The sequence below is a fragment of the Phaethon aethereus genome (genome assembly GCF_964289735.1).
Source record: "Phaethon aethereus genome assembly, chromosome: 25".
Taxonomy (NCBI): Eukaryota; Metazoa; Chordata; class Aves; order Phaethontiformes; family Phaethontidae; genus Phaethon; species Phaethon aethereus.
The window spans coordinates 2435499-2463390 of record NC_138601.1 but is presented as its reverse complement, the minus strand read 5'-3'; the positions used below and the strand labels follow the sequence as shown (position 1 = coordinate 2463390).

General features: G+C 59.4%; 2 protein-coding genes across 2 annotated transcripts; both read left to right on the top strand.

Moving 5' to 3' along the window:
- Positions 1-422: 422 nt before the first annotated feature.
- Positions 423-16127, top strand: PLEKHM1 (pleckstrin homology and RUN domain containing M1; the record flags this gene model as incomplete). The annotated part of the gene is made up of 11 exons (XM_082010526.1): positions 423-464; positions 2152-2399; positions 3821-4456; positions 5700-6093; positions 7968-8208; positions 8698-9606; positions 11372-11517; positions 11701-11894; positions 12342-12405; positions 12974-13131; positions 15998-16127. 11 exons carry the CDS (start codon positions 423-425, stop codon positions 16125-16127), a joined length of 3162 nt encoding a protein of 1053 aa, XP_081866652.1.
- Positions 16128-17855: 1728 nt separating this feature from the next.
- ARHGAP27 (Rho GTPase activating protein 27) lies at positions 17856-27679 on the top strand (the record flags this gene model as incomplete). Its single annotated transcript, XM_082010440.1, has 15 exons — positions 17856-18482; positions 21534-21962; positions 23062-23277; positions 23481-23591; positions 23693-23760; positions 23867-23954; positions 25052-25156; positions 25610-25708; positions 25792-25882; positions 26056-26181; positions 26467-26565; positions 26845-26922; positions 27077-27211; positions 27293-27398; positions 27502-27679. The coding sequence occupies 15 exons, from the start codon at positions 17856-17858 to the stop codon at positions 27677-27679; spliced, it is 2556 nt and encodes an 851-aa protein (XP_081866566.1).
- Positions 27680-27892: the final 213 nt, after the last annotated feature.

The window sequence follows — 27892 nt, the reverse complement described above, 5'->3', positions numbered from 1 at the left end:
AAGCAGTCCCTAGTCCTGTGTGCATCGCTGCTGGCCTGACCGGCCTGGCGTCTCACCCAGGTTTAGGGCTGCCTGCAGGCAACTTGCAAGGGTTAATTACTCCCTTTTGCAAGGGTTAATTACTCCCTCTCAGTCTCTTGGCCATGCTCTGTTTTGCCTGAAACTCTCTTGATCCCTGGGAAGCATGGCATGTTCTGATGTGGTCATGGGTCAGTCCCAGCCTGAATCAGTCAGCGGTCTGGCCTTGAGCGCTTGCAGAATGCCTCGGTGCGCGATCTGTGCCCCTTGCGTGACGCCGGGTGCCCTTCGCGTGGCAAGTGAGTTAGTTGTAAACCGAATGAGTGCTCAGATATGCTCCTCCTCCTTATCCCAAAGGTGACATGTGAAGGCAGTGCCCGGCACAGGGAGCAGCAGCAGCTGAGATGCATTCGAGCCATGCCGATGACCCCAAGGAAGCCATACAGGTAAGCAAGGCACACTGAACCTCCCCAAAAAGCTCCAGTCACTCCCCAGTGCAACTCCAGTTACCAGCGGGACATGGTAGGACTGGTCAGTGCTGTCAGCTGGGATTGGGACGGCTTATGTAGGTGGGCATGACTTGGGCTTTCCGGCAGGGAAGGTCCTTGATAGTTTGGCTGGTGGGGGGGTTTCAAGCAAATAGGGTGGCCATGGGTTAAATCACACCAGACTCTACCTTGGGATTTGCCCCTCGTGGCAAGACCCAGCGTGGGGCAGGGGAGGATTCCTCAGCCCTGATACCTGGGTGAAGGAGCATTGCTGCTCTGTATATTTGGGGTTTCTTTACCCAGCCTTGGGAGTCTAAACACGTTTAATGAGCAAAGTTCAAACCCAGCAGTTCAAACCGGGTGTTTAATTCATCCCACAGCAGAATTAGTTCATGCATGACAGATAAAATCATTTGCACTCTTTAATCCTGTTAGCCCACGGTTGCTGCTTGCAGGCGGGTTGCTTGTGCCAGCGGATCCACGGGGCAGCTGGAAAGCAGCTCCTGGTGCAAGGGCCATCCCCTGATACGGGCAGGGATAAGGTGCACATTCCCCTGGATCTTGTCGTTGAACTACAGTTGCTGGAAATCTTACTTAGATGCTGAAAAAAATATCCTGGGCTGGAAATTTGATATAGGTTTGAGCAGCCAAGCTAGGATCGAGTCAAAATCTGCCCTGCCCCAGTTGCAGCGGCTGGTGCGGTTCAGCGTTCGCCTCGAAATGCTGCGTGATTGATGCCAAAACGTGAATTGTTTGATGGGGTCCTGGCTGAATTTGCAGCGTTTGCCAAATGCCTGCTGGGAGGTACAACTTTCATTTTGAATAAGGTTGATTGAGCCATCTGGGCTCAGCTGTGTTAGAAAAAAAAAGACATCTCCACCAGTGTAAAATTGCTAAAATCTCTGAACTTGCTTCTTTTTGACTGGTATGAGAAAGAGGGAAGCAAAGCTGCTGGAAGGTAAAATTCTCATGTCACCGCTTCAAAGGCCGTCGTGTCTCTCCGAAGGCAGCAGCTAAACTCTAGCCGTCCTTCCAAAAGCATCTTTTGGGGAGGGCCCATGGGTTAATCAACACAGACGAGCTGCTGAGAGCGAGATCAATGGCTTTGATTTCTGCTGGCAGGACTCATTAGCATGTCACATGCTGCTTGGGCTGACCTGCACAAGTTCAAGTGATATCACAGCCCTTATTATGGGTTACCTCCTTGGAGTTTCTCATTTATCACCCACGCTTATTTCATCCCTGTGTTTCCCCCGAGCAAGGCCTGGAAGGAGCCGATTTCTTTTTCTCCCCATCCTCTTAAGCAACCTGGTGTCTGCAGCGGAAGGGAAGCACCACATGCTCCAGAGGCAACCACAGCAAGCCAGTGGGCTCTGAAATGCTGGCTAAAATTGCATAAATTACTCATTTAAATTAAAAAAAAAAAAAAAAAGCCAGATGAACCATGATGCCAAGAGCATGAGTCCCCAGCTTGACCAGTTCATCTGTAGCGCTCCCTAAGAGCCACCACAAAGCACGCGGATGAAGCAGGAGTCGCGTGGTGCTTCGCTCTGGATGAGCCTTGCAGGTTTTGAGCCCTTTTATATGAAATTGTTCCCAATACTTATTTTTTTTATAATGCAAACGTGTACTGGCTGTCTTGCAGCTGATCAAGAAGCAACTGGTGAATGCCATCAAGGCGTTGCAGAAGCAGTACGTGACTTCAGATGCCGTTGTAACCAGCGACGATGGGAATGCGAACACTCTCTGCAGTGCCCTGGAAGCTGTCTTCGTGCACGGGCTGAAGGCGAAGCATATAAAGGCAGAAAGTGGGGGGAAAGGGAGGAAAACAGGGGCACGGGGACCGCTTCCCCAACCGGTCTTCTGGGGTCTGCTGAAGAGCATCACCCATCGGTGAGTGCCCGTCCCTGCCGAACGGCGTTTGCACACTCAGGTTTATCCACTCTCCTTGGTGCAAAAGCCACAAAATTCAGGGAATGGGGAACAGGAGGATGGCTCGATGGAAAGATACATCTCTACCCTGTCCTGTGTGCTCAGTCCCTTCAGTCGGAGGGAGAGATGCTCTCACGGGGTGTCTTGGAGGGCTGGGGCTGCCTGGGACCGCTGGGAGATGCAGGTAGGAGAGCAAAGCCCCTGCGATGCCAAGTGATGCAGGGCTGGGCACGCAGTGCTGTCAGCACAGTCCCTTTCAGTGAGTGCAAGGGGTAAACTGCCATTTAGGCTTGAGCCAATGTTCCCAAACGGTTAAGGAATGAAACGCTGCTGACAGCTTAGGGCTTTCTTACTTATTTTTGGGTACCAGGCTGTATATGGGAACTCCGTGTCCCTGGTGGGACCCCGGTGACGGCAGTGGTGTACGGCAGCGGTGGGTTACAGAGTGCACGGGGCGGGGGTCTGGTCTGTCTTCTGACCTGGACCTGCTTGGGATGCTTGGCCTCCATTTCCCCATATCCTAACCAGGATGAGCATCTGTGAGCTTTGAGGAGGTCTCACCTGGGTAACTGTCATTATTTGCTGGGGTTTTTCCGAGCCACTCCCTAAGCTGAGTCCTCCCACACTAAATAACAGCCCACACACAAATAGTTTTGAAAGCCTCATGCAACTCCATCAACCACTCTTAAATTATGGAAGAGGGGATGAAAATAACTTTCACAGGCTACAGGGATATTTTTATGCCCTTTGAAGGCTTTTTCTTCTTTCCTGAGAGACAAATAAAAAAAAATCTTACTAAACTTTTGCTCTGCAGCGCTGACGTGAGCTGGGGCCAGGGAGGATTAGGAAGCATGGGGTTGCTGTTGGATTTTAGGGGAGAACAGTTGAAGTCAGGAGGCTGAGATTGCTTGAAGAGTTCAACCTAACCTGGTCTTTTTTGGGGGCTGTTGCAGCGTTTTTCAGTGTGTTTTGGCTGATTTTAAATGTGAAGCTAGGATTTAGACACGCGGTTGTCACCAAGGAATATCCAGCCAGAGCAAGGCCTGCCAATGTGCAGGGATAGCAGAATTTCCCCCTCTACATCCGTGGTCCAGGGCAAGCAATGTGTGTGAGATGCATCCAACCAGAGAGAGGAGGAGCACCCAGAGGCACCCTAGGGATGCCTGGGGTTGCTACCAATATATTTAGCTTTGGGGGGTTCAGGAGCTCTTTTTTTCTCCATGGGAAACCGTGTTTTCCACAGGGGAAAGAGATTTTCCACAGCCTTTTTTGACCCAACTCCTAAACTCCGGCAGCAGAGCAGGTTGGGCAGTTCCTGATGGAGAATCACCAAAAACGGAACCGCTCACATCCTATTCTGTTCTTTTTTTCGCTTTCCCCAGAAATATTGTCTCGGAGCTGGAACAACTCATCTTTATCAATACGGACGTCGGCCGCTGCCGAGCCTGGCTGAGGCTGGCTCTGAACGATGGCCTCGTGGAGTGTTACTTGAAGCTGCTGCTGCGGGAGAGGTCCCGGCTGCCCGAATACTACCAGGCGACCGCTCTGCTCTTAGATGCTGAAGAGTGCGAGTTTCTCCTTAGCTACTTGCAGGGTTTAACGTCCTTAACCTTTGAGCTCTCCTATAAATCGGCGGTTTTGAACGAGTGGACCATCACCCCGCTGTCCCTGTCGGGTCTGTGTCCTGTTTCGGAGCTGCTGGAGCCCCTCACGTCCTCAACATCTGAACCCCATAGAAAAGCCTCGCTGGGTTCGATCTCCCAGTCGTCGGGGTCGGACGAGATCGAGATTCAACCCTCTGTCCTACCCATCAGCAAAGCCAGCAGCAAAATCAAGCTCACATCGTCCTCGTTGAGCCTTAACACCACCAGCTCGTCCCAGCTCTCCTCCAGCCTGGGCTCCGACAGCATCCTCCCGGCTCACTGCACGCGCAGTCCCGAGCGGAGCGAGGAGCCGCTCTCCTGCGACTCCGACCTGGGGACGGCCACCGCTGAGGACCTGGACAGGTCACTGCAAGAGTAAGTCTTTTGCCAGATCTCCTCTTCAAAGGGATTTTTAATCTTCTCCTGGCTTCTCATTTATTTTCTTGCTATAGGCAGGAAAGTTTTTTTCCCTGTTTTTCTTTATCAGGCTCCTTTTTTCTTCTTGGAAAGAGCCTGAAAGGTAAAAGAAATGCTCGGCATGGCTTGCTGGAACCTTGGTGCCACGGCAAATTAGCTCCTGGCCACTGATGTGTCTGTCTGTCCTCTACCAGGCCAGAAATGTCAGAAAAATGCTGCTCCCCAGCTTCAGGAATGTCACATCTCCCTGGCATGAGCTGGGGGATGCTCTGGGGCTTTCTGCAGGGGGAAAGAAGTGAGTTTGGTTGCAGGAAAGGGTTATAATTTGCAGCTTCAGCAGATAATTTAGAGGAGGGAGGTTGTTAGTTTGTCATCCTCATGATTTATTTCTGCCAAACACCGAGCACAAAGATTTCCAGTGGGTTATATAAGCTCTGCGTAATCAGTAAATATTTTCCTTGCCACCTTTAAAACCTGGCTCTGAAGGACCCTGGCCTCGGGGTGCTGGTTGGCGAAGCACCGTGTTCTCCGTAAGGGTCTTGAAGGGGGTTTAGAGCTGCAGTCTGTTCTTCCCCATCGATAATGGTGTTGTTACCTACTTCCAGGATTTTGCATCTTAAGACGATCCTGGAAAAACCTGCCTTGATTGGATTAAACTCGTGATGGAAAGACATCGTTTTGAATTTTAATCTTGGGCTGGTTTAATTCAGCCTCGCTGGTGGTGAAGCAGGGGCATGGGAACAGCGTCTCGTCTGGCCCGGCTCCACTAATAATTGCTTGTTAACGGTTCTGAAGACATTTTAAATTTGGCACACGGTCCGCGGCTGGATGCGTGGCTGGGAGCTGTACATGGGGCTGGGGCTGTGGGGAGCACCCAGCGCTCTCCCTCCCTCATGAGGTGTCCATCCAAAGCAAGTTAAACCCCGTTAACGGGCGTAGTTAGGAAATGCATCCTTTGCAGGTGGGGTCCTTGCCTGCAGTGGGGTCGACTGCTGCTCTGAGGGCACAAATCACACGTTTTTCTGTTAGCAGGACTAGTGCCATGGGGGTTTTTTGTAGCCATACAGTGCTGCCAGCCTGCAGGAGACAAGCAGTGTTGCTGAGCTCTTTTTTGGGTGGTTATAATCTGCAATAACTGGGGTTTTTTATGGGTTCTGGTGAACACAGCTACATTCAAACTAGTTGCTTTTTCTGTTTCCAGGGTGTTGTCCGAGTTCAGCAAAGCCAAGACGAGTCTGGAAGCCGCAGATGGACGGCTGGACCCCAGCGTGCTGGGCTGCTCCCCACGGCAGTGCGCCTGCCCCCCGGCTGCGTCACCCGTCTCCCTGGCGCCGTCCCATGGAGCTCACCAGCAACCGGCTCCCAACGCCGACTGTCCAGGCTCCACTCGGACGGGCGACGCGGTGACCACCGGTGATGGGGATGGAGATGCAGCACCGCAAGCCGGCGGCACTGCCGCCTTTTCGGCCACGCGGTGTGGCGGTCCGAGTGGAGGAGAGACAGGCAAAAGCGGCACGGTCAGCGGCAGTGAGGCCAGCCAGGCTGTCCACAGCCCGACGGCCGAATACCTCCTTTCTCCGCTGCTGGGTTGTCCGGTAGGTGTTACAGCTCGCTTGCTAACATTCTCCTTGTTTTTGTGCTTCCTGACCAGCACACCTAATGGCAAAGGAGAATAAAACTGGTGACAGCTTCAGTAGGCACCAGTTTCTCCAAACTCTCATCTTCCGTCCTGCTTCCAGTCTCCTGACAGCACGCTGGGTGTAAGTGATGCTCCCTGCTCCATGAGCATCTTCCTGGCCCCTGTGGAGCTGTGTCCATGCAGCTGCCCTGGGAGAAATTGGGTCGAAGTCGATATTCCCTGGCAAAAGAGGCACCAAAGTTTTTGAAACCCTGCCTGGCCTGCCAGTCATTCCTCGCCAAGAGCGGCTGCAACAGGAAGTTTTTGGTTTTGTCAGTGATAACTGGAGGATGATGAGCTCTTGCTCAGATCTGACCATAGGCTGTGTGCAAGCCGATAAAACAGCCTGAGAGTCAAGTTTCCCTTGAGGACTTGTCTTCATTTATGGTCCGTGTAAGAGGAGGGAAAAGGGTTGGCTGGATGGGAAACAAATTGCAGTTCTCCAGTGGAAAAATATTCACGCAACACGTCTGTTCCCAGAGCAGGATGGCATTCCCTGGTGCTTAGGCTAGCTTAAAACAGCGGTTGTATTTCCCCTGCTGCCACCAAGGGGCTGATCCTCTTTCTTTTGCTTTTAGGAAACTCTTTGAACAGCCCTGTCCTCTGTCTAATTTGTTACTCACTTTTCCATCCTGGTTCCCATCGTTTCCATCCTGATGAGGTTAGGATATACTTCATACCCCCCTAAACAGTTTCTCTTTTTGGTCCCTTCTCCTTTCAGCTCCCTCCCAGTTATCCTGTTTCCACTGCTTCCTCGTGGCATTGAGCCAGTTTGACCTAATCTATGTATAACATACGGTGTCAACAGGAAATTCCCCCTGCTTTCGCATGACTCACGGAGAAACCTGCGTTCCTGGTGCGGGAGTAAGCCGAGCCTGCCTGTATGTTGGGAGCTGCACAGCCAGCCACTCGTGATCCTCACTGCAGGGTGGCGATGGCTCTTCTGCTGTTATTTAGTTCATTGTTCAGAATAAAAGGCTCTGGGAAGGCAGGGTAAGGTAGTTGAGAGGTTGTTCCCAGTGGGGTGCAGCCCTGGAAGATATGCTTTGGGTCTAGGGAGGCTGCTCCGTTTTGCTGGAGCAGTGAGCTGGGTCATGTTTTGCTCCTGGTGTTTGTTCGGGCACCTTGTCCCAGAACCTCGCTCTGTTCTTGTAGCCAGAAAAACTCCTGGAGAAGTTACAGCCATGTTTTCTTTCAGCTTAATGAGCTTTCTTCTGTTTGTGGGTCTCATCCCCTCCTGACACACGGAGACAAAGGTTTCCTCTGCCTTCCCTGCCTTACTTTTTGCCTGTACTGATCAGGCCTGGTGTTTGTAGCATCTGCTTGTAAGCCGTAGGTCTCTCTTTCATCCTAGACATTCTTCTCTGCACCTCTCCCCATCTCTGTTCTTCCTGGAACAAGGATGGTGCCGCTCCTCCAGGCGAGCTCATACCCTTCCATGGCAGGGCTTGTTTTTCACCCTCTCAGGAATACTTCATGGACCAAATATCATATATATGGTTACTGCAGGGAATGTGCTCTCCCTCTAAGCCCCCAGATGATTTTAGGGGGAAAGAACCGGTCAGTTTTGGACTTTACACACCCAAAATACATAATCTCAATATTTGCCAGCTGCTGACACAGACCCGCAGAGCGTTCCCTGATTGGAGGGAGCAGGGGAGCCACCCGCATGGGATTCGGTCTGCGTGGGAGCAGCCCCCGTGGAGGGGTCGCTGTGGGCATGCGTGTTTGAGGGGCGCAGGGTGTTCAATAAGTTTGATAATTGATTTTTTTTTTTTTTTTCCCTAACAGAAAAGAAAGAGCTGGATCTCAGAAGATGATTTCTACAGGCCTTCTCTGGGAGAGAGCAGCGAAAGCACAGCTGACACCAATGGCTTTGGGCCAGAGGGGGCTGGCGAGGGTCCGGCCCCAGGGCTCATTAGCGCTCTTGACTTGGAAAGGCTGTCGGTGCCGTCCTCGGGGAGCGGGAAGCCCAAAACATCACCTGAACGGGAACAAAAGGGCTTCAGCGTTGTACATCGCAGGCAGATGGGTACGTGCCACCCGCCCCTCACCCTCTTCCGTCAGGTGTCTACGCTGGGCAGTGCTCAGGGGCTGGGGGATGTGTTTCGGGCAATGGGCGGTTTGAGAAGCACAGTTTGCGTTGCTGAGCTGATGGCAGCACTAAAAGCTCCACAAGGCAGTGGGGCAGCTTCCCTTGGTGTTGCTGAGCCCACGATAGCTCTGGAGGGAAGCGTTTTAGGAGGAGAGGAGGTATGGTGGGTGTCTAGGTCCCCATGTCTCTCTGCTGGACACATTCACTTTATGCTGTCCCACTCAAACCCAGCCTCAAAACCCAAATGCATTTCAGACAGATTATGGAGACCGAGGTCCTGTAAACTCCTGCCCCATCCATGGTCCACCAGGACTGGCTCTCAAAGCTGCGATGCCTCTGGTTGCCCACTATGAGCCTCCATTGGCTTTTCTCTCTCCACCAGCTTCCCCTTTTTCCGTTAAACTAAAACATCTGCTTTTCCCCCAGGTCTTTCCAATCCTTTCCGAGGGCTCCTGAAGCTGGGCAGCCTGGAGCGGAGAGGAGCCATGGGGATATGGAAGGAGTTTTCCTGCGAGCTGTCGCCGCTGGAGCTCCGGCTCTTCCTGGACCACGAGGACCGCATCTGTGTCGAGAGCTATTCCCTGCTGCGGTGCGAGTCGCTGGCACTGACGCACTCGGATGGCCGTTTCGAGCTGGTTTTCCTGGGGAAAAAGCTCTACCTACGAGCTCCTTCTCGAGACGAGGCCGAGGACTGGTTGGACAGGATCCGCGAGGCACTGCAGAAGTGCCGGCCTCAGCTGGAGGAGGAGGAGTGGGAGACACTGGAGTATTCAGAAGACGGTGGCGAAGGCCAGCCCATCCAGAGTGACTCCACTGCTCTTCTCCAGTACAGCGACGTGCCTGGGAACAGCTTTGACTGGACTGCAGCTCATGAACCAGAGCTAGATGCAATAAAAGAGGCTGTTCTGTATGTGGACGTAGACAAAACCTGGGTCCCCTTTATTTTTTCCCTGTCTCTAGAGACTTTAAAGTGCTTTAAAGTCAGAAACAACGATAAAATTTTAAGCAACAGTTATGGTATAGAGACCATCCAGGACATCCTTCCAGACACAAGCCTTGGGGGACCTGCATTCTTCAAGGTGATCACCTCCAAAGCTGTCCTGAAACTGCAAGCTGAGAATGCAGAAGAAGCAGCCTCATGGAGAGAGCTGGTCCGAGGGGTGCTCATGTCCTACCTGGAGGGCGCGGAGGAGGCACTGACGCTGGGTGGCAGCTTGGACGGGCACTCCCAGGTCATCCTGAAGAACATCGTGAAGGAAAACGGCTTCTTGTTGCAATACCTGGTGGCCATCCCCATGGAGAAGGGCCTGGACTCGCAGAGCTTCATCTGTGCAGGTATACATTGGCTTGTCCAAAAACCCAGTTCCGTCTTGGAGGACAATACCGCTTTCAGTCAGGTTAACGAGGTGACATCAGATTAGAGATGCCCTGAGGCTGCCAGCCCATTGCAGGTCAGCTGCTGGTTTCTCCATCCAAAGCACCTCGGTGGGGTTTCACGTCCCAAATCAGTGGCACCTTTGGTGGTCTGTGTGCACAGGGTGAGTGCCCCCATGCTGAATCCCCGGCCCACCCCAGCACTGGTCCAGCTGGGCTGCTATTGGGCTCCTGTTTAAGATGCTTATGGTATAGACAGTGGTGGGTCTTGGTATGAAGGCAGCCTTAGATGCACCAAGCGGCCCACGACTCTGTTCCTGGGCATTTTGTGACCCCAACTTGCAGAGAAAGTGCAGGCAAGGGCAAATGCTGTTTTTCCGGTAATGCAGCACAGGAGCGAATGCTGCGATGGGTGTGACAAGCTGATTTTGCAAAACATTCATGTAACCTTCCACTAACGCCTCTCGGCACGCGGAGCGTTGCGGCTTTAATGGGATAACACTCGCTGACCTCCACAGGAGGTATAATTTGCTTTTTACCTTGGTAAGTTAATTAAACTTCAGATTTCTCTCCTGCTTCAGTTATATTTCTTGTACCCTCCAGCAGGTGGTGTTTTTTTTTTTTTCCTTTTAATCTCTCTCCTGTTTTTTTATATATATATTTCCCATTCTGTTTGGTCTCTGCCTTCCCCTCCTGGCTCTATCCTGCATCTTCCACCTACCAGCAGAAGGAAGCAGCAAGCCAAAAAGACAAATTCCCAGTTTTTATGGATAGGTTTTCCTAGGGGGCTGCCTGCCCTGCTTTCACCACTCCCCCCCCGCAGCCTGACACCTGAGTCTGGCACAGGAGTTGTTTCTTTACATGTCAGGGCATAATGAGCTACAGAAGCTTCTTTATTTATTAATTCAAAGAGCAACATCTGACCCCCGTGAATTTTTTTTTAATTGAGATGTGCTACAGCTACCCCAAAGTGCGAAACATGGGGTGGTAAAGCCCTCCCCGAGGGTGGCAGAGGTTCGTTTACACTTGGTCAGTTATTTTGGAGAACTGAACCCATTACAAATAGCATGAAGGGTTTTTCTGCCTTCCCAACTCCAACTGAGATGCACTTGCTTTTCAAGGCACTATAAAAACCCTGCAGATTTGCCCCAAGACCAGAGCTGGGTTCCCCCTGGCTTACCCACCACTATAATAAAGGAATTTTTTGGCTTAATCCACCCTGACCTCGTCCCTTGCAGACGTGGTTTTGGTACCTGTGGTGACAGCGGGAAAGAGAAGGGTTGAGTGAAGGCAAAATGAGGGAAAGCTGCGGGAGAAGATCATGGGACTTTAGGTGGGCTTTAGGTTCTTCTCTAAACCACTGGGATGTTTCCAGAATTCACTTTTCCTGGGGGGGGGGGGGGGGGGGGGCGGGGCGGGGAAGAAAGAAACAATTGAACCACTTGATGGATAAAAGTGAGTTCAGGAATAGTCTAGACTCCTTTTTTTATGGAGGAAAAAGTGAAGTGGCTCCTGTTGGACCATGATGGCCTTAAATCCATAGGGAAGGGGCTGGGGACCTCTCACTGAACATTCTACAAGTGCTTTACCTGATCTACCACCCTTCCAAAAACATCTTGCTCCATTCCCCTCTCCCAAAGTTTCTCCCCTGGTCCTGGCGGCAATGGGAACGGGCTCTTGGGGCAGCGCGAGTCCCTTCTCATCGCCTCGTCCCTGCTCCCTGCAGGCTGCTCCAGGCAGATTGGCTTCTCCTTCGCAAAGCCCAAGCTCTGCGCCTTCTCTGGTCTCTACTACTGCGACAGCTGTCACCGGGATGACGAGACGGTGATTCCCTCGCGCCTCATCCACAACTGGGATCTGACAAAACGAGGGGTAAGTCTGGGCTCAGTCGGTGCAGGGAGCAGGAAAACGCTCCTGCATCTGCCTACGCTCCCTGAAGTTCCATCTGAACGTTTCCACCATGAGCAGAGGTGGAGATGTCCACCCCACACCTCCCTGCGAGCTTCCCAGGCAGCTCCTTGGTGCATGCCCCTCTCTTGCCTCTCTCTGCCCCAGGTTTGCCGTCAGGCTTTGAAGTTCCTCACCCAGATCCGTAACCAGCCGCTGATCGACCTGAAGCTGGTCAACGAGAGCCTCTATGACCACGTGGAGAGGATGGGTCGGATCCGCCGGAGCAGGGAACAGCTGAAGCTGCTGGGAGATTACCTCATCATGTGCCGCAGTGGGGCCCTGAAGGAGCTGAGCAAGCGGTGAGGTCCCTCCCTGGGTGACGTTACCCCTGCATCCCCCTCTTTGCACCCCGATGGTCTCCTGGTCCTCCTCATTGCTCGGCACTCAAGTGGGGAGCAGTGCTGCCCAGGCATAGGCTGGTTTTTAGCTCCATGTCGTCAGCTGTAAGGAGTTATCCATCTGTTGGCTGGTTGAGATGAGACTCAGGAAACACCTTCCTGACTGAGGAGCTTCTGGCTGGACAGGAAACACCTGGAAAAATAGATATTTATTTTCTTTTTCCCCCGCTTTGAAGTGTTCTCACATGATTTCCACTGGCAGGATTTGGGATGTGTGGCACAATGCAAAAATCAAGTTCACAGCAATTTTCTTCAAGAGTCTGCATCATCCAGGCTCCTCCTTGCTCCAAAGCCCTTGGAGATGTGGTGGAAACCATCTACCATCTTCCTCTCTGTGCTTCTTTGCAGGCTTGATCACAGGCACTATCTCTTGGAGTGTCCCCACAAATACAGCGTCGCTGATCTGAGGCAGGTGAGAGCTTTGCGTGGTTGTAAGGGTTTTGCTGGTGAAAATGTCCCAGTTTATGTCAAGCACGGCACTTCATCATCATCAGTAGAAGGTTTCAAAGAGCTTTGTTTTCCTTTTGCTCTCATCCATCACGTGCACTCTGCAAGTTTGCACATCAATTTAAAGGCAAATAATTGCCTTTATTTTAATTTGCCAAAATAATTGGCACAAGCCTGTGTGCTCCAAGAACTGCGGAGATCACGCAACACAAATTGTTTCACCTCTGTTAAGCCAGCGTTGCTGCTAACGTGTCTCCGTACAAACTTGTGTCTATTGCAAATAATGTTGCAGGTGAAGGGATTTTGCATCGACTCCAAAGCCCGGAGCCCCGTCCCGGCAGCTGGTGGGTGCTGCTGCCGGTGCTCCCTGGGGTCCCGTTGCGACCCAGGCACCTGGGGGGTGTGGGTTGTTTTTGGAGGACAGCCTTGTCTTCACATGGCAGCAGGAAGCACGGGTGTAATGTGGATTGTGCACAGTGCAAACCTGGCGGGAGACGGGCTGCGCGCCTGCCTGACATATCTCTGCCCCGCAGATAGCCGACGGCGCCTTTGAGACCTTCCTGCAGTCTCTGCTCCAGTTTGCTTCCCATCACGTCTACAACTGCGACCTGTGCACCCAGCGAGGCTTCATCTGCCAGATCTGCAACAGCAGCGACATCATTTTTCCCTTCGAGTTTGACACTACCACCAGGTAAGCGATGTCTCTGTTGTGTCCCACGGCTGCGAAGCCACCTGAGCTTATGGCCTGGCTTTTCCCAGGAGCCTGGGAAGGACATCTCCTGGGTCCCTCTCTGGGGCTCTCTGCTTTCTAGGCACATAGCCCTGGGGTGGCCTGGAAATAGCTCTGAGCTGGTTGTGTGTCCTCGTGGTACCCACGTCCTCATGGTACCCGCCAGCCCCAAGGTGATTTCAACCAAATCTGGGCTGTTTGGGGCAGGAGAGGACCCGCCTCGCAGAGCCAAGATGTCACCAAGCGAGGTGGCTTTGCAGATTGAACATGTAAAGCCACCCAGCACCTTGCTGTCAGCCTGCAAAAGCCTTGCTGGGTCCCAGGGCAGCAGAGGGGCCAGGGGGACGACGAGGAGGAGGATGAAGGTGCTGTGTGCCCTTGCCTCGCTCACCTGGCCAACACATCTCCCGTTCGAATTCAGTCCGGCCCCTTCCAGGGGCTGCAGGAGGGAAGGAAAAGCAGCAGTGGGACTGTTCATACACCCCTCTACCACCAAGGAGGGGAGGAAGGACACACGGACACGGCTTTGGAGATAAATGGTGGGCAGTCCTGCGGGATGTGCTGGGGAGAGGCGGGGGACGTTCCCAGCGGGACAGGAGGGGCACTGGCTTTCCTCGGGGTTTTCCTCCTGCCTGCAGAGCTCGCATCCTTTGCAGGCAGGATCCTTGCCTGCAGTGGAGTCAACTGCCGCAGTGTTCGGCAGCTGAGCAGCTGTTGAGATCGGATGGGTGTGTTAGAAGGGATGTCTTCATCGCACCGTCAGGGTCTAAAGAAATCGATATCAAACCCTTCCTGCCCAGGAGCCTGGTCCACCGTAGGTAGAGATCGATCCACATCTCAATGATTATTAAGTAATCGTCAACTCGGAATTGGTTATAATCGTGGCGGAGATGTTTAGCAGGCCGATGGTCTGCGTGGTCTTGCTTTGCCAGGCAGTCCCTAGAAGCGAGCGGCAACATCCAGAAGCTGCAGGAAAATGACGATGAGACCAGCGTCCTCGGGTACCCTGTGCATTACGTGGTTGTAAATATTTCCAGAGCGGCTGAGCAGGATTGCTCGCTCTCCCTCCTTGCCGCAGGGACAGCATTGTGCTTGTTATCGAGGACAACATCCCCAGGGGACCAATTTTCCCTCAAAAATGAGCATACAGGCTCTGGAAAGAGCAAGCACACGGGGCTGAGCTCTGCTGGCAGCCGGCCGGAGGTCTCATGTCCTGTAAAGCCGGGCTCAGAAGTTTGTTGATCTTTTTTTTTTTTTTTTTTTTTTACTTTTTCTTGGTGGAGGAGGTTGTGCAGCAGGAAAGCAGCTCAACCAACATCCTCACCAAGCTCAACCCGGCTTCCTGCCCCTCTGCCCGCCCCGGGGGACAGCCAGCTGCCGGGGTCACGCTGTCACCAGCCGCAGGATGCGTCTGAAATGCCTCCTAACAATAAACCCAGCCGGGCGCTTGACGTTCTCCTTTTCACAGCAGCGGCGGCTGCTTCCTGCAGCCGTTGCTCTGGCAGGTGGAGGCAGGAGATGCCGCTTTTCATCTGCTGCTCGCTCAAAAACACGTGGGGTTAAAAACCACCCCCCGTGGCTTTGCAAATCCCCCTCCCCGTGCTCGGGGAGGAGAAGCCGCCGCCGCTGCTTATCTGGAGAAGCTGCATGAAAAACTATTCCGCTGGGAAAACGCACGGCGCCAGGCAGCGCTCCCCCATCCCGTCTGCCCATGCACAAGCCCCTTCGGTATCCTGAGTAACTCGGGGTTTGCAGCCGCCTGTCGGGAGCAGGATTTGACCCAGGCCGTGCTATTTCATGGTCCCTTGCCTGGCGCGCCGCTGGGCGTTTCTCTGCTCCTCTCTCTGCTCATCCTTTGGGAAATTAAGGTATTCAGTAGTATTCACACACCGGTTACGCACCAGGTATTTAAACTTGAGGGCATTTAAAAAAATAATCTGGCCGACTCGCTGGCATGTGGATGGGCTGCGTTTTGCTGCCGCCGGCGAGGTGGGGGATCGTGACCCGGAAAAAGTGAGCTCAGCCTTCGGAGCCTGGACTTTTCTTCTGTTGACTCAAGATAAGTAGTGAACGCCCCTCACAGAGCGGGCTGTCTCCTCCCCGCCGGCCCCGCGCAAGGTATAATTTCTGGCTGTTTACATTCCCGCTGTGGCGCTGAGCCAGAGCGGGGAGGTCCCAGGCGGGTGCTGGCGAGACCTCCCCGGAGCTGGCCAGCCCAAAGGCGACGCCATCCCGGCTGCCCGTCCCCTCCCCTGCGGCGCTGACGTCCCCAAGCAGCGTCCCGGCCACGTGTGGGTCCCGCAGTCGGAGTTGGGGGTCCCCGGGCTGCGCCCCAGCCCCGTCAGGGAGACGGTCCGCGCTCTGGTGCCAAGCTGCACCCCGTCGCCGCCGGCGATGCGTCCCCAGCCGCCCTGCACCGTCGCAGGGTTTGGCGTCTCGGCCTCAAAACTTCGCTCTTGCGCCGTCACCGCTCCGAAAGTGAGGTGCAAATCTCACTCGACATCTCCCTCTTTTATCTGCAAAAAAACTGGCAGCGTGCTGGCAGCTGCCCGCAATGCTCTTTCTGGGCGAGCTGCTGCTTTTGCTCTGAGCTTGCTGAAGGCGGATCTTTTGCTGGAGCAGCTACTGCTCCTGCTAGCAGGGTTCGTCCTGAGCTAGAGCTGGCTCTCGCTGGGGCCCGGGCTCGCTGCTCAGCAAGCGCTCAGAGGAAAGAGAGACCAGGAAGTGTCCTCAGGTCTGGTTTGGTGGGGAGGAGATCGGTCTTTGCTCCGATGTTACCAACAGGATGGGTTTTTGGTTTTTTTTCCCCCTCCTTGGTTTCTTCTAGGTGCAGCGAATGCAAAACCGTCTTCCACCGGGACTGCCAAGCCCGCGCCAAGTCGTGCCCCCGCTGCGAGCGCCGGCGGAGGTACCAGCGAAAGCTGGAGGCGGAGGCCAGCGTGGAGCCAAGCCTTTAGCGTCCCGGCACCGACCTTGACTCTGCCCTTGGCTTCTCATCCAGCCACACTAGTGCTGAGGGGAGGGGGCCGGCAGGAGCGAGAGAGAGGAGACCTCCACCCTGCACAGGAGCTGATCCTGCACCCGGCCCTTCCCGCAGACAGGGAGCCGGTGGTGCTGGGCGATGCGGCGTGAGTGCTTCTGCCCCACGGAGGGACCCTCTGCCCACCCAGGGCCAAGCAAGGGGGCTGGCAAGGTCCGTCCTCTCACCCACACTAACCTGGTGCTGCTCGGGGATGCTCCCCGTCACTCTCCTGGTGCCAACCTGGTACAGCCCCTCCCTGTGGAAACCCAGCAGCTTTCCAGGCTGTAAGTCAGGATTTCCAGTCGAGGGTGTGGAGAACTGACAGTGATTAAAGCTCTAGTTTTTTAGGGTGTTCCATAACTGAAAAAATGGTATTTTTTTACGTGGGGGTTTTGCACAAGCTGGCCTGCTCTGGGGAGGTGACGGCAGCCGCGCGGGGAGGGGGCAAAGTGACACTTGTGCCTTTAGGGACCTTGCGTGCTCCACGGGGACCACGGGTGCCGGGCGGCCAAGCATCTCCTGCTCAGAGAGCCCACCCATCACCGTGGCCTCCGGGCAGAGAGGGGAGAGAAGAGCCAGGCTGCTCCTCCCCACCTGCTGCTTTTAATCCTTGGAAGAAATTTTATTTTCCTTTCACCCCTCCCCATGCAAAAATAAAGTTTATTTAACAAGTGAAGATGTCTTCAGCGTTTGCTTCCCTGCAGCGGGGGCCGAGTCCCACGTCCGACCTGATACTGTGTCTCCACAGGAGGAGGGTTGGGGATGGGGACGGTCCCGTCCTCCCTGCCCGTCCTCCGGGGTTTTGCAGGGTGGTTGGGGGACCCTTCCCCATTTTCTCTGCCCCATTTTTCCTCCCATCTGCTCCCCACCGCTGTCGGCATCTCCGGTTGTTCTTTGCCCCCTTTTCCCCACCACCCCGCTCCCCCATGCTGGGAGGGTTTGGGGTGCACCCGCCAGCACGGGGACACCAGTGGGACTCCCTGGGAGAGGAGGGGACAAAAGCCAGGGCAAGGGCGGGGGTCCCATCCCCCTGCCCCGGGAGGCCGTGCCGGATCCGGCAGCGGCGCAGATCCCGGCTCAGCCGTGGGGCAGGGCCCTTCCTGCGGCAGGAACCTCCCGAGGAGCCGTTTCCTCGGCCGGGCGGCAGCGGGTCCCCTCCGCCATCGTCCCTTCCCTCCCACCCCGAGGGGAGGAAACAGGCCGGGTCCCCACCGCCCTTCTCCTCCGGCCGGGGGGCCGGGCACCCAGCGCCGCCGTGGAGCCCAGCCCCGTCTTTCGGTGAGGCGCCGGCAGGAAACCAGGGCGAGTCAGGACCAGCCCAGCACGGGCACGAGCGGGACCCGCCGCGCGCCCCACCGCCCCCGCCTGCACCCCAACGCCGGCCGGAGGTGAGATTTGGGGACACGGTGGCTTTGGGGGCTCATGGACTTGGGGCTCAGTGGCTTTGGGGGCTTGAGGATGGTGGGCGAGGCCGGTGGTGGCGACCCCGAGGCTGTTTCAGGCGAGTTTGGGCAGTTTGGGGAACGTCTGCGTGGGGTTGGGGCTCGGCGGGGACTCCCCAGCTCTGCTCCCCCGGGGTCCCCGTGCACCCCGAGAGGGGTGGGGAGCTGCCATCATCCCCTTCCTCGTCCCGTCTCCCGCAGGCGGAGGCGCTGGGGCGGCCATGGAGGCGGCGGTGCCGGCGGAGGAGGCGTTGGTGCTGGTGGAGTACGGCTTCGAGTACCGAGCCAAGGACGGGACCTTGGTCTCCATCAAGCCCAACGAGCGCTACGTCCTGCTGAAACGAACCAACCACCACTGGTGGCACGTCAAGAGGAGCGGGGATGCCCGGCCCTTCTACATCCCTGCCCAGTACGTGAAGGAGCTGCCCCCCATCGCCGCCCCGGCCCCGCTTGACCCCCCGCCGCCGGGGCCCGCCGGGATGGATCCGGCCACACTCGCGCCGCAGCAGCCGCCAGCCTACGAGTATCGGTTCATCGGCGCCGCCGAGCCGGAGGAGCCGGCCGGAGGATGCCCGGGGCCGCGCAGGGACTCGCCGCCGGCGCTCAGCTCTTTTCGGGTTCCCCCGGGGCTGAGCCCCCACCCCGCTCAGCCCGTGCGACCCTCACACTCCCTGGACGACCTGGCGCGGGTGACGCCGACACCGCGTGGCGCCACCGCGATGGGGTCACGCGGGGACCCCGCGGGACACCCTCACCCGCTTGGCAAGAGCCACTCCGTGACCCTCCACGCCCCCGGCAGGGACAGGGACGCGGCCAAGAGGTGGCTGGGGTCCGGCCATGGGGCTCAGGTACGATGACATCCCCGGTGGTGTCCCCAAAAGCAGCGTTGGGGGGGGCTGAGCAGGGGGGAGGGGGCAGGACGCCTGGGTCCCCAATGATTCAATGCCCTGTGTGTGTCCCCGGCACAACCCCACGTTCCCTGGCATGGAGTGGGGTGGGACCCCAGGGGTCCGCGGCACCGCCGGGACGCCCAGCATCCCCCCACTGAGCTGACCCCATGGGGCAAACCCGTGGGCCAACCCCCCCAGGCAGGTTTGCCAGCAACTACCACCTCGGGGGGGGGGGTGAGCGACCCCCCCACCGGGCACCCACCCCGAGCACCTTCCGTGCTCAGTCCCCCTGCGCCATGCCTCAGTTTCCCCACCCTCGCGGGCACCCCAGGGTGCAGGGCTCTCCCAGCCCCCCTGCTCTGCCCCCCACAGCAGCGTCTCTCTGGGGGTGCGGAGCCCTCGTGCCGGCGGCACCGCGGTCCCCGGGGGGGCTGGTGCCCCCCAGGGTCCCTCAGGGGTCCCGCTCCGCGTCCCAGCAGCGTTCCCGGGGCGGGGAGGCAGAAAGGGGTTAACAGGGAAGCGCAGCAGCTCCTCCCTGCCGGGGCGGGTGTCTCACCTGGGTGCAGCACCCAGTGCCGGAGGTGGGTGCTGGCTGCACCCCTGCTAAGGCGGGCGCCCCAACACCCCAAAACCCACGCTCGCCCCACGCCAGTAAGTAGCGAGGGCCCATTCCCAATGCTCCCTGGGGCTCCCCGCTGCACCCCTCTTGTGGGGGGCACCCAAGGGTGGGGGGTGTCCCCCAGCTACTCGCCTGTCACCAACACCAGCTCTGGCGCAGCGGGGTGAGACGGTGACGGCAGAGTTGGGGTCCCACGTCCTTGTCCCCCCCACCCCAGCACCTCTCTTTGGGGTAACCCCAGGCACCTGCAGCACCCTGAGCCCTGGCACCCCCCTCTTTGAGGGGGGCTGGAGGGGTTGTGCCGCCCGGGGGGGTGTTTTGCCAGAGGAAAGGGGGTTCTCGTGGCGGGGGGCTGTGTTTCACACCCCATTTTACACCCCGTGACCCCGGCTGTGCCAGAGTAGCCCCCGGTGCTCTTTGCACACCCAAAGCCACCGACGCCCCCCCAGGAGAGACCCAGCGTGGTCCCCAACGCCGGCGCCAGCGCCGAAGCGTTCCCCCTCCTCTGCCCCAACCCAACCGGCGCCAAAACCAACCGGCGCCGGCAATGGCGGGGCTGCGGCGGCCTCGGCCCGGCCACCACATGCATCTACCGCTGCGGCTGCCGGGATGGGGCAACCGCAGTGCTGGGGGGACACAGCCCCCCCGGCTCGTCCCCGTGCTGCCGCCGGTGGAGCGGCGCGATGCCGCATGGGCCAACCTAAATTTGGGGGGAATATTCCCGGTTAGCGCCAGCTGCGTCCCCGGCATGGCACCATCCCGGTGCAATTCCTGCTCGGTTGGCCTTGGCTTTGCCGGAGCGGGTGACGGGTGACGGGTGGCAGGTGACAGGGTGACAACAACCCCAAAAAAAGCCAATTCCGCCCAGGGGCCAAGCACCAGGCTCGGAGGCGGCTCTTCCGCTCCCTGAACCCCAGCAGGAAGCGCAGCCGGCGCGGGGCCCGGCACAGGGTGCCATCGGCATTACCGGAGCCTCTCGGTGCCCCCACTGACTGCCCCCACCCCCCAGTGCCCCCCACGATGGGTGACCGGGTGTCGGGTGCTCTGCAGCGGTCCCGCAGCAGGGTGTCGCAGCTGCTGCACTTGGGGAAGGTAGGCAGCACCCATGGGTGCACCCAGCCGGGGGGGTGGGGGGGTGTTGTGGGGTCTCCCTCCCCCCGACAAGCTGCCTCCCGAGGTTCCCCGGGTGTTTATGCTGCGGAGGTGGCACTGGGCACCGGTGAGTGCCAAGATGCCCATCCCGAAGCAGCGAGGGGCACCCAGCCCCCCCCGGGGGGAGAGGAACCCCCAGGAATGCACCCATGGGAGGGAGGGAGGTGCTGGGGAGGGTCTGTGCCAGGGGTCCCCTATCGTCACCCCCATGTCCCTCGTCCCCAAGAGGAGGATGGTCCCTCCCGCTGGGTTCCTGATCCCCTCGCTGCAGCGGGGGGGGCAGGGGGTGGCCGGGGGGAGGGTGACAGGGTGTCCCTGGGGACACTCGATCCGCTGTCCCCCTCTGCTCCAGGGTGTCCCCAGGGACACTCACCCGCGGTCCCCCCGCCCCGGGGGGACGGGCAGGGCCGGCGTTGGGAAACTTTGTGTCCCCGGCCATTGGAGGGGGGCTGGGGGCTGTAAAGCTGGGGAGCCCAAAGGGTCCCGGGAGGGACTCCCTGCCGGCAGCCCCCACCCTGGCCCCAGGGGACGCCTGTCCCCCCCAGCAGCCCCACGGATGTGGGGGCTGGCCAGGCAGCATTATTTTGGGATGTGGCGAAGGGGGCTGCTCGGCGGCAGGGTCAGGGCGCTCGGGTGGGTGGCAGGGGCTGCGGGTGCCGGCGCTGTGGGTGTTTGGAGATGCCCCGGGGGGTGGATGATGGGGGTGCTGGTGTGGAGGGTGCTGAGGTGTGGGTGCAGGTGGCGTGGGTACAGGCGCTGGGTGCTGCTGCCGATGCCCCGGGTGCAGACCCCGGGGGTGCAGGCGCTGCGGGTGACGTGGGTTCTGGTGATGCGGGTGCTGATGCCGGGGACCGTGATGCCGCAAGCCCAAACTCTCTCCGTGTGCCCAGGCCGAACTCTTATTCCCGCTGCCAGCTGGGTGCTCCCTGCCCCAATGCGGGTGCCGCGGTGCCGTGGGTGCCCTCCTCCACCGCCCGGCCATTTACACCCCATGGCTCTCAGCTCCCGCCCCACGCAAGAGGGTGTCTCAGGGCAGCACCCATGGGTGCCCGGGCAGGAGGGATGCCCCAGCAGCCGTGGCAGGGCAGGATCCGGCTCCTCAGCCCCCTCACTCGTTGCCAGCCCGGGTCCCACAGCGGGGACATCCCAGGAATGCCGTCCCTGGCACCCCTGCCCCACGGCTCGCCGCACCCATCACCACCCGCGGCACCAGAGTGACCCACTCGTGTCCCCCCCAGACGCACAAAGAGCCGGAGGAGCCTCCTGCCCCCATCTACCTCAACATCCAGGAGCTGCGGGAAGAAGCCGCAGCCGCTGGCTTGGCCCCAGAGGAGCCCGGCAGCTCCATGTCGGATTGGGAAACCCACACGGACACGGACAGTGGACATTTGTTTTATTATAACCCGGTGACGGGCGAGACCACGTGGGATTGTCCCTTTGGGCAGGCAGAAGATGGAGTGAGTCCCGCCGTCTCTCCCGCCTCCTCGCTCGCCCACAGCCCGGAGTTTCCCGAGTGGGAACAGCACGTGGACGAAGCCAGCGGACAGGCTTTTTTCTATAATTCGGTAACAGGTGAGACGTCGTGGGACCCCCCCCACACGGGAGACGGAGGCAGCTCCCGGGATATGTACCCTGGGGTGATGCGGTACGGTCCCATGGAGCAGAGGGTGAGCACCCAGAGCGGCGCGGGAATGGGGATGGAGACAGAGGTGGAGATGGGGGTGGAGACGGAAACAGAGACAGAGATGGAGATGATGGAGATGGAGACGGAGACGAGGATGGAGATGGAGATGGAGATGGAGATAGGGATGGAGATGGAGATGGAGATGGAGATAGAGATGGACATGGACATGGACATGGACATGGACATGAAGACAGAGATGGAGATGGAGACAGAGATGGGGATAGAGATGGGGTGGGGATGGAGACAGACACAGAGACTGACATGGAGGTAGAGATGGAGATGGAGATGGAAACAGGGATGGGATGGGGCTGGAGACAGAGATGGGGGTAGACAAGGACATGGACATGGAGACTGACATGGAGACACAGATGGAGATGGGGATGGAGATGGAGATGGGGATGGGGATGGGGATGGGGATGGGGATGGGGATGGAGACAGGCACGGAGGCAGGCACAGAGACAGGGACAGGGACAGGGACAGGGACGGAGATGGGGATGGGGATGGGGATGGGGATGGGGATGGAGACAGGCACGGAGATAGGCACAGAGACAGGGACAGGGACAGGGACAGGGACAGGGACAGGGACGGAGACGGAGATGGAGATGGAGATGGAGATGGAGATGGGGATGGGGATGGAGATGGGGATGGAGATGGAGATGGAGATGGAGATGGGAATGGGGATGGGGATGGGGATGGAGACAGGCACGGAGACAGGCACAGAGACAGGGACAGGGACAGGGACAGGGACGGAGATGGAGATGGGGATGGGGATGGAGATGGAGATGGAGATGGGGATGGGGATGGGGATGGGGATGGGGATGGGGATGGGGATGGGGATGGGGATGGGGGTGGAGCCAGAGATGAGAATTGACAAGGACATGGACGTGGACATGGAGACAGAGACGGAGATGGAGATGAATATGGAGATGGGGACGGGGAAGAAAATAGAGATGGAGACAGAAGTGGAGATGCAGGTGGGGATGGAGGTGGAGATGGAGCAGCCCCCATCTGGGCTGGCCATGGCTTGGGGACATGGATACCCTTGGTGGGGCACAAGATCTTGACCTGGCTCTTCTCTCCAGCCACCCACTCCGGAAACGGACTATCCTGACCTGTCTCCAGATGAGCTGGAGGGTTATCCCGAGGAGGACTATTCGCCCGTGGGCTCCTATGACCAGGGGGCCGCTCTCTGTCTGTCCCCGAGGTGCCCCGAGGAGCTGGGCTCACCCCCAGGCTGGTATGGGCACAGCCACCCCGAGGGAGCCGTGCTCTGCCCCGAGCACTTCGCCTCCAACACGGTACGGCGACGGGGACGGGAACAGGGATGGCATGGGGATATGGACAGGGATAGGGATGGGGACAGGGATGTCTGCCAGGGGATGAGCATCCTCATGGGGCCAAAACGCAGTGGGCAGGGGCTCTGGGGTGCAGTGGGTGCAAAGACCAGCACCCATCCTGCACGGGCACCTGCAGCATCACCCACTCGCTCCCCATTCCCCAGGTGCTGGCGGGTGGCCGCCACCACCGGGCCAGCAGCAGCTCCAGCCAGGACAGCGGGCTCCTTGCCTGGCACAGCACTGTGCCACCGGCGCTGGGGCTCAAGGAGGAGAAGGTGAGCACCCTGGGGAGGGGCAGCCAGCCCTTCCTCACCCCAGCACCGGGAAGAGCAGGGGGCAATACTGACACACACCCCTCCCATGCTTTCCCTTCCAGTTTAAAAGCCTTGAAAAAGCTGGAGTGCTCAACCGGACCAAGACGGTGGACAGAGGGAAGCGGCTCCGGTAAGTGCATCCCGGTGTCCCCCGCCACCGGCAAAGGGAGCCCTGGGGACAGAGGGGACACGGGCTGTGCTGTCCCCTCTGCGTGACACCCGCGCCTTCTCCCCAGGAAGAACTGGAGCTCCTCCTGGACGGTGCTGGAGGGGGGGATCCTCACCTTCTTCAAGGACTCCAAGCACTCGGCTGCCGGCGCCTTGGTAAGAGCCCCAGTGGCCTCGGTGGGGCCATCACCCATGGGACAGGGCCACCACCCATGGGATGGGGCCACCACCCATGGGATGGGGCCAGCAGCCATGGGATGGGGCCAGCACGTGCAGGATGGGGCCAGCATGTGCAGGATGGGGCCAGCACCCCCAGGACAGGGCCAGCACCCGCGGGACAGAGCCAGCACCCCCGGGACAGAGCCAGCACCCCCGGGACGGGCCCAGCTCTCCCAGCACCGGGCTGGGTCGCCGCACGCGGGCACGTGTGCGCTCACACCTCCGCTCGCACGCGCACGCTCCCCCCGGCCGGAGCGGGGCCGGGGCCGGGGCCGGGGCCGGGGTCGGGGCCGGGGTGTCCTGCCGAGCACACGGGGCCTGTCGGGGTGAGCGGGGAGGAAGCAGCGCCCGACCCAGCCCCCCCCCGGCACCCAGCACCCGCCGCCCGGATGCAGAAGCTGCCGTGGGTCTTGCAACACCCGGCGGGGGCGGGGGCGGGGGAAGGAGAGGGGACGGACCCACACCCCGGGGGGCACGTGGTGCTGGCCCCACCACCGGGACGTGGGTGCAGGGCTCTGTCTGGGGGCACCCTTCAGGAAAACCGCTTAACAAGGATGGAGAGGGGCTGGGTGGAGGGGGAGCGTGGCCAAAGCACCCCGAAACCCGGGGCATGGGGAGAGCAAGCGGGTCTGATGCTCCTCCCCTGTGAAAGCCCCCAGGGACCGTCCCCTCCCCGGGGACAGCCACCCCGCCCCTTCTCCCCGTGTGTCGCTGCTCCTGCACGGTGCTGTCCCCACGAGGGACCCTAAAGCTGAAGCCCCCCGGGGTCCCCGGGGTCACGAGGTGGTGGTGGCTGTTGGTCCCCCGAGGTGGTGGCCACGACACCCACCCCACGGCAGCGGCACCGTGTCCTGGTCCTGCAGAGAGACCCCGGTGCCAGGGGAGGGGACAGAGGTGTCCCACTGGGGACATTTGCCACTCCTGCCTTTCACGAGGAGGAGAGCCCCCAGCCCCCCCACAGAGCAGGACCCTGCTGTCCCCGTCCCCTCCGGGCGGGTGCCAGCGGTGCCACGCTCGTCCCCTTGCTCCCGCAGCGGCACCCCAGCACCCTGACCACTCCCGAGCACACGGTGGAGCTGCGTGGGGCCACCCTCGCCTGGGCGGGCAAGGACAAGTCCAGCAAGAAGCACGTCCTGGAGGTGAGGGCAGGGTGACAGCGGGGGGGGACATGGGTCACCCGCCAGGGTCCGTGCGTGGCCCGCAGGTTGGTGGCGATGCCAGCACCGTCCCGGTTCATCCCACCAGCGGTGAAGGGGATGTGCTGTGTTGGTGGCGGTGGGGAGGATGGGTGATGTCCCCAGGCTGGGAGCAAAGGGACACGCTGTGCTGCCGGCCACCGTCCCTCTCGTACAGGCATGGAGATGCCACCAAGGGATATCCCCACTTCCACAGGGGTTTTTCCTCTTGGGCTTTGCACAGGGAGGAGGTTTCCAGCTGCCCTGGCTTGCTGGTAAACATCAACAGTTGGGGTCATTGGTGTAATGAGTTGGGTGCTGTCCTCAGCCATAACCTGGCCCCCAAAGCCGGCTGGTTGTGGCCAAATGCGGGCGGCCCCATGGCGCTGCCCTGACCGCTGCCTGCTGCTCCCGCAGCTGAGGACACGGGAGGGCTCGGAGTTCCTCATCCAGCACGACTCGGAGCAGATCATCGCTGCCTGGCAGAAGGCAATCGCCGACAGCATCAGCAGGCTGGTGAGCAGGCACCCGCCGCCAGCCACCCCCCACCCTGCCACCCTGGGGATGGGCACAGGGGTCTCACGCTGCCCCTTCCCTAGGGCACCGACCTCCCTGGTGAGGAGGATGCCGAAAGCGAGGCTGAATTCGGCTCCCGGGAGAAGCTGGGGGGCAGCGAGGAGAAGAGGGCAGGTGAGCTCGGGCACCCCGGCACAGGGCCGGGCACCAGGGTGGCACCGGCAAAACCATCCACCAAGCAGGGAGGTGGCCACCCCACGGTGTCCCCAGCCCCCTGCGGTGGGGGGACGTGCTGGGATCACTCCGGTCCCGGGGGACACCGGTGACCTGTGCCCTGTCCCCGCCAGCGGCCGGGCAGGCAGCGGGCAGTGCCAGCGGCGAGAGCGACTCCAGCAAAGTCCGGAACAAACTGCGCAAGTTCCTGCAGAGGCGGCCGACGCTGCAGTCCCTGCGCGAGAGGGGCTACATCAAGGGTGGGTGCTCAGGATGTGGCTGAGCCCCCTCGGGGTGTCCCCGGGCTGGAAGGTTGGGGACAGCCCAGGACGGAGCTGGGACAGAGGGTTGAGGGACCAAGTCCAACCCCGACAGCTTGGTGGTGGGCTTGGGGATGTCCCATCATCTCTGGCCACCCCGGTGTCACACCCATATGGGAACGGGACTGTCCATGATGTCCCCAACCCTGTCCCCCACCCGGCCCTGCCACCAGCCATCCTTTCGGTGTCACCCAGCCACGCTGAAGCCTCCCTTGTTTTTTCCAGACCAGGTTTTTGGCTGCTCCTTGCAAGCGCTGTGCGAGCGGGAGCGGGGGACGGTGCCCCGCTTCGTCCTGCAGTGCATCCAGACCGTGGAGAGGAGAGGTACCACCCCGGTACCTGGGGACGGGCACAACCTGGGGGTACCGGGCTGGGGACAGCTCTGGGTAAAGCCTAAATTTGATGGTTGGGTTTCCCCTGGAAGCCCGGCGCTGGCCGTACCGGTCGCTGTCATCGTGTGACACCCGGCTGTGGGCATCTCCCGAGGGACAGTGAGGACACATGGGTACCCTGAGCTCCCTCAGTGGTGGCTGGTGTCACATCCCAGGGTGGGTTGTGGTTAACCGGGGGCTGTTCCCCATCTCTGCCACCATCCCCTGCCAGGTCTGGACATAGATGGGCTGTACCGGGTCAGCGGCAACCTGGCCACCATCCAGAAACTGCGCTACAAGGTGGAGCACGGTAAGGTCACCTGCTGTGACAACGGGGCACAAATGGGATATGACCCCCTGCAAGGGCAGGGTGACAGGGCTTGGGCCAGGGAGGGAGGGGACGGGGACCCTCGCCCGTCCCTGGGGCTCTGGGACCTGCCTGAGGTCCTGCCCCGGCCCCGCAGATGAGCACCTGGACCTGGATGACGGGCGCTGGGAGGACATCCACGTTGTCACCGGTGCGCTGAAGCTCTTCTTCCGGGAGCTGCCGGAGCCACTTGTCCCCTTCAGCCACTTCGACAAGTTCATCGCTGCCATCAGTGAGGCCTGGGGACGGGGACGGGGACGGGTGCTCCGGCGGCCAGAGCCAGCACCCCACCGTGCCTTCCCTCCCCTTGCAGAGATGCAGGACCCGACCAGGCGGGGCCGGTGTGTCCGTGACCTGGTGTTCTCCCTCCCGCCCGCCCACCACGACACCATGAAGATCCTCTTCCGCCACCTCTGCAGGTGACACCTGCCTCACTGCCCCCCGACCCAAGCCGGCGGCAGGAAGGGTGACAGGCCCCGGCTTTGGGGACATGCTGGGTGACAGCATCCCTCGTCCCCACAGGGTGATCGAGTACAAGGAGGAGAACCGCATGTCGGTGCAGAGCATCGCCATCGTCTTCGGCCCCACGCTGCTGCGGCCGGCGAGCGAGGAGGGGAACATGGCCATGCACATGGTCTTCCAGAACCAGGTGGTGGAACACATCCTCAACCAGTACGGCTACATCTTCCCCGACGGCTAAATCCCCCCGGGGACACACGTGGGGGACAAGCCCAGCAGTGGGGACATGAAGGAGCGGCGTCTCCGGGGAAGGACTTGGCCGTGTGTCACCTCAGACGATGGGTGGTGGCAATTGTGGGCTCGATGAAGGGCAGCGCGGTGGCCCGGCTGGCTCAGGGTGCGGCTTGAGGGATGGGTGCCGGAGCTGGGGGCACCGCCAGCAACCTGTCCTCCG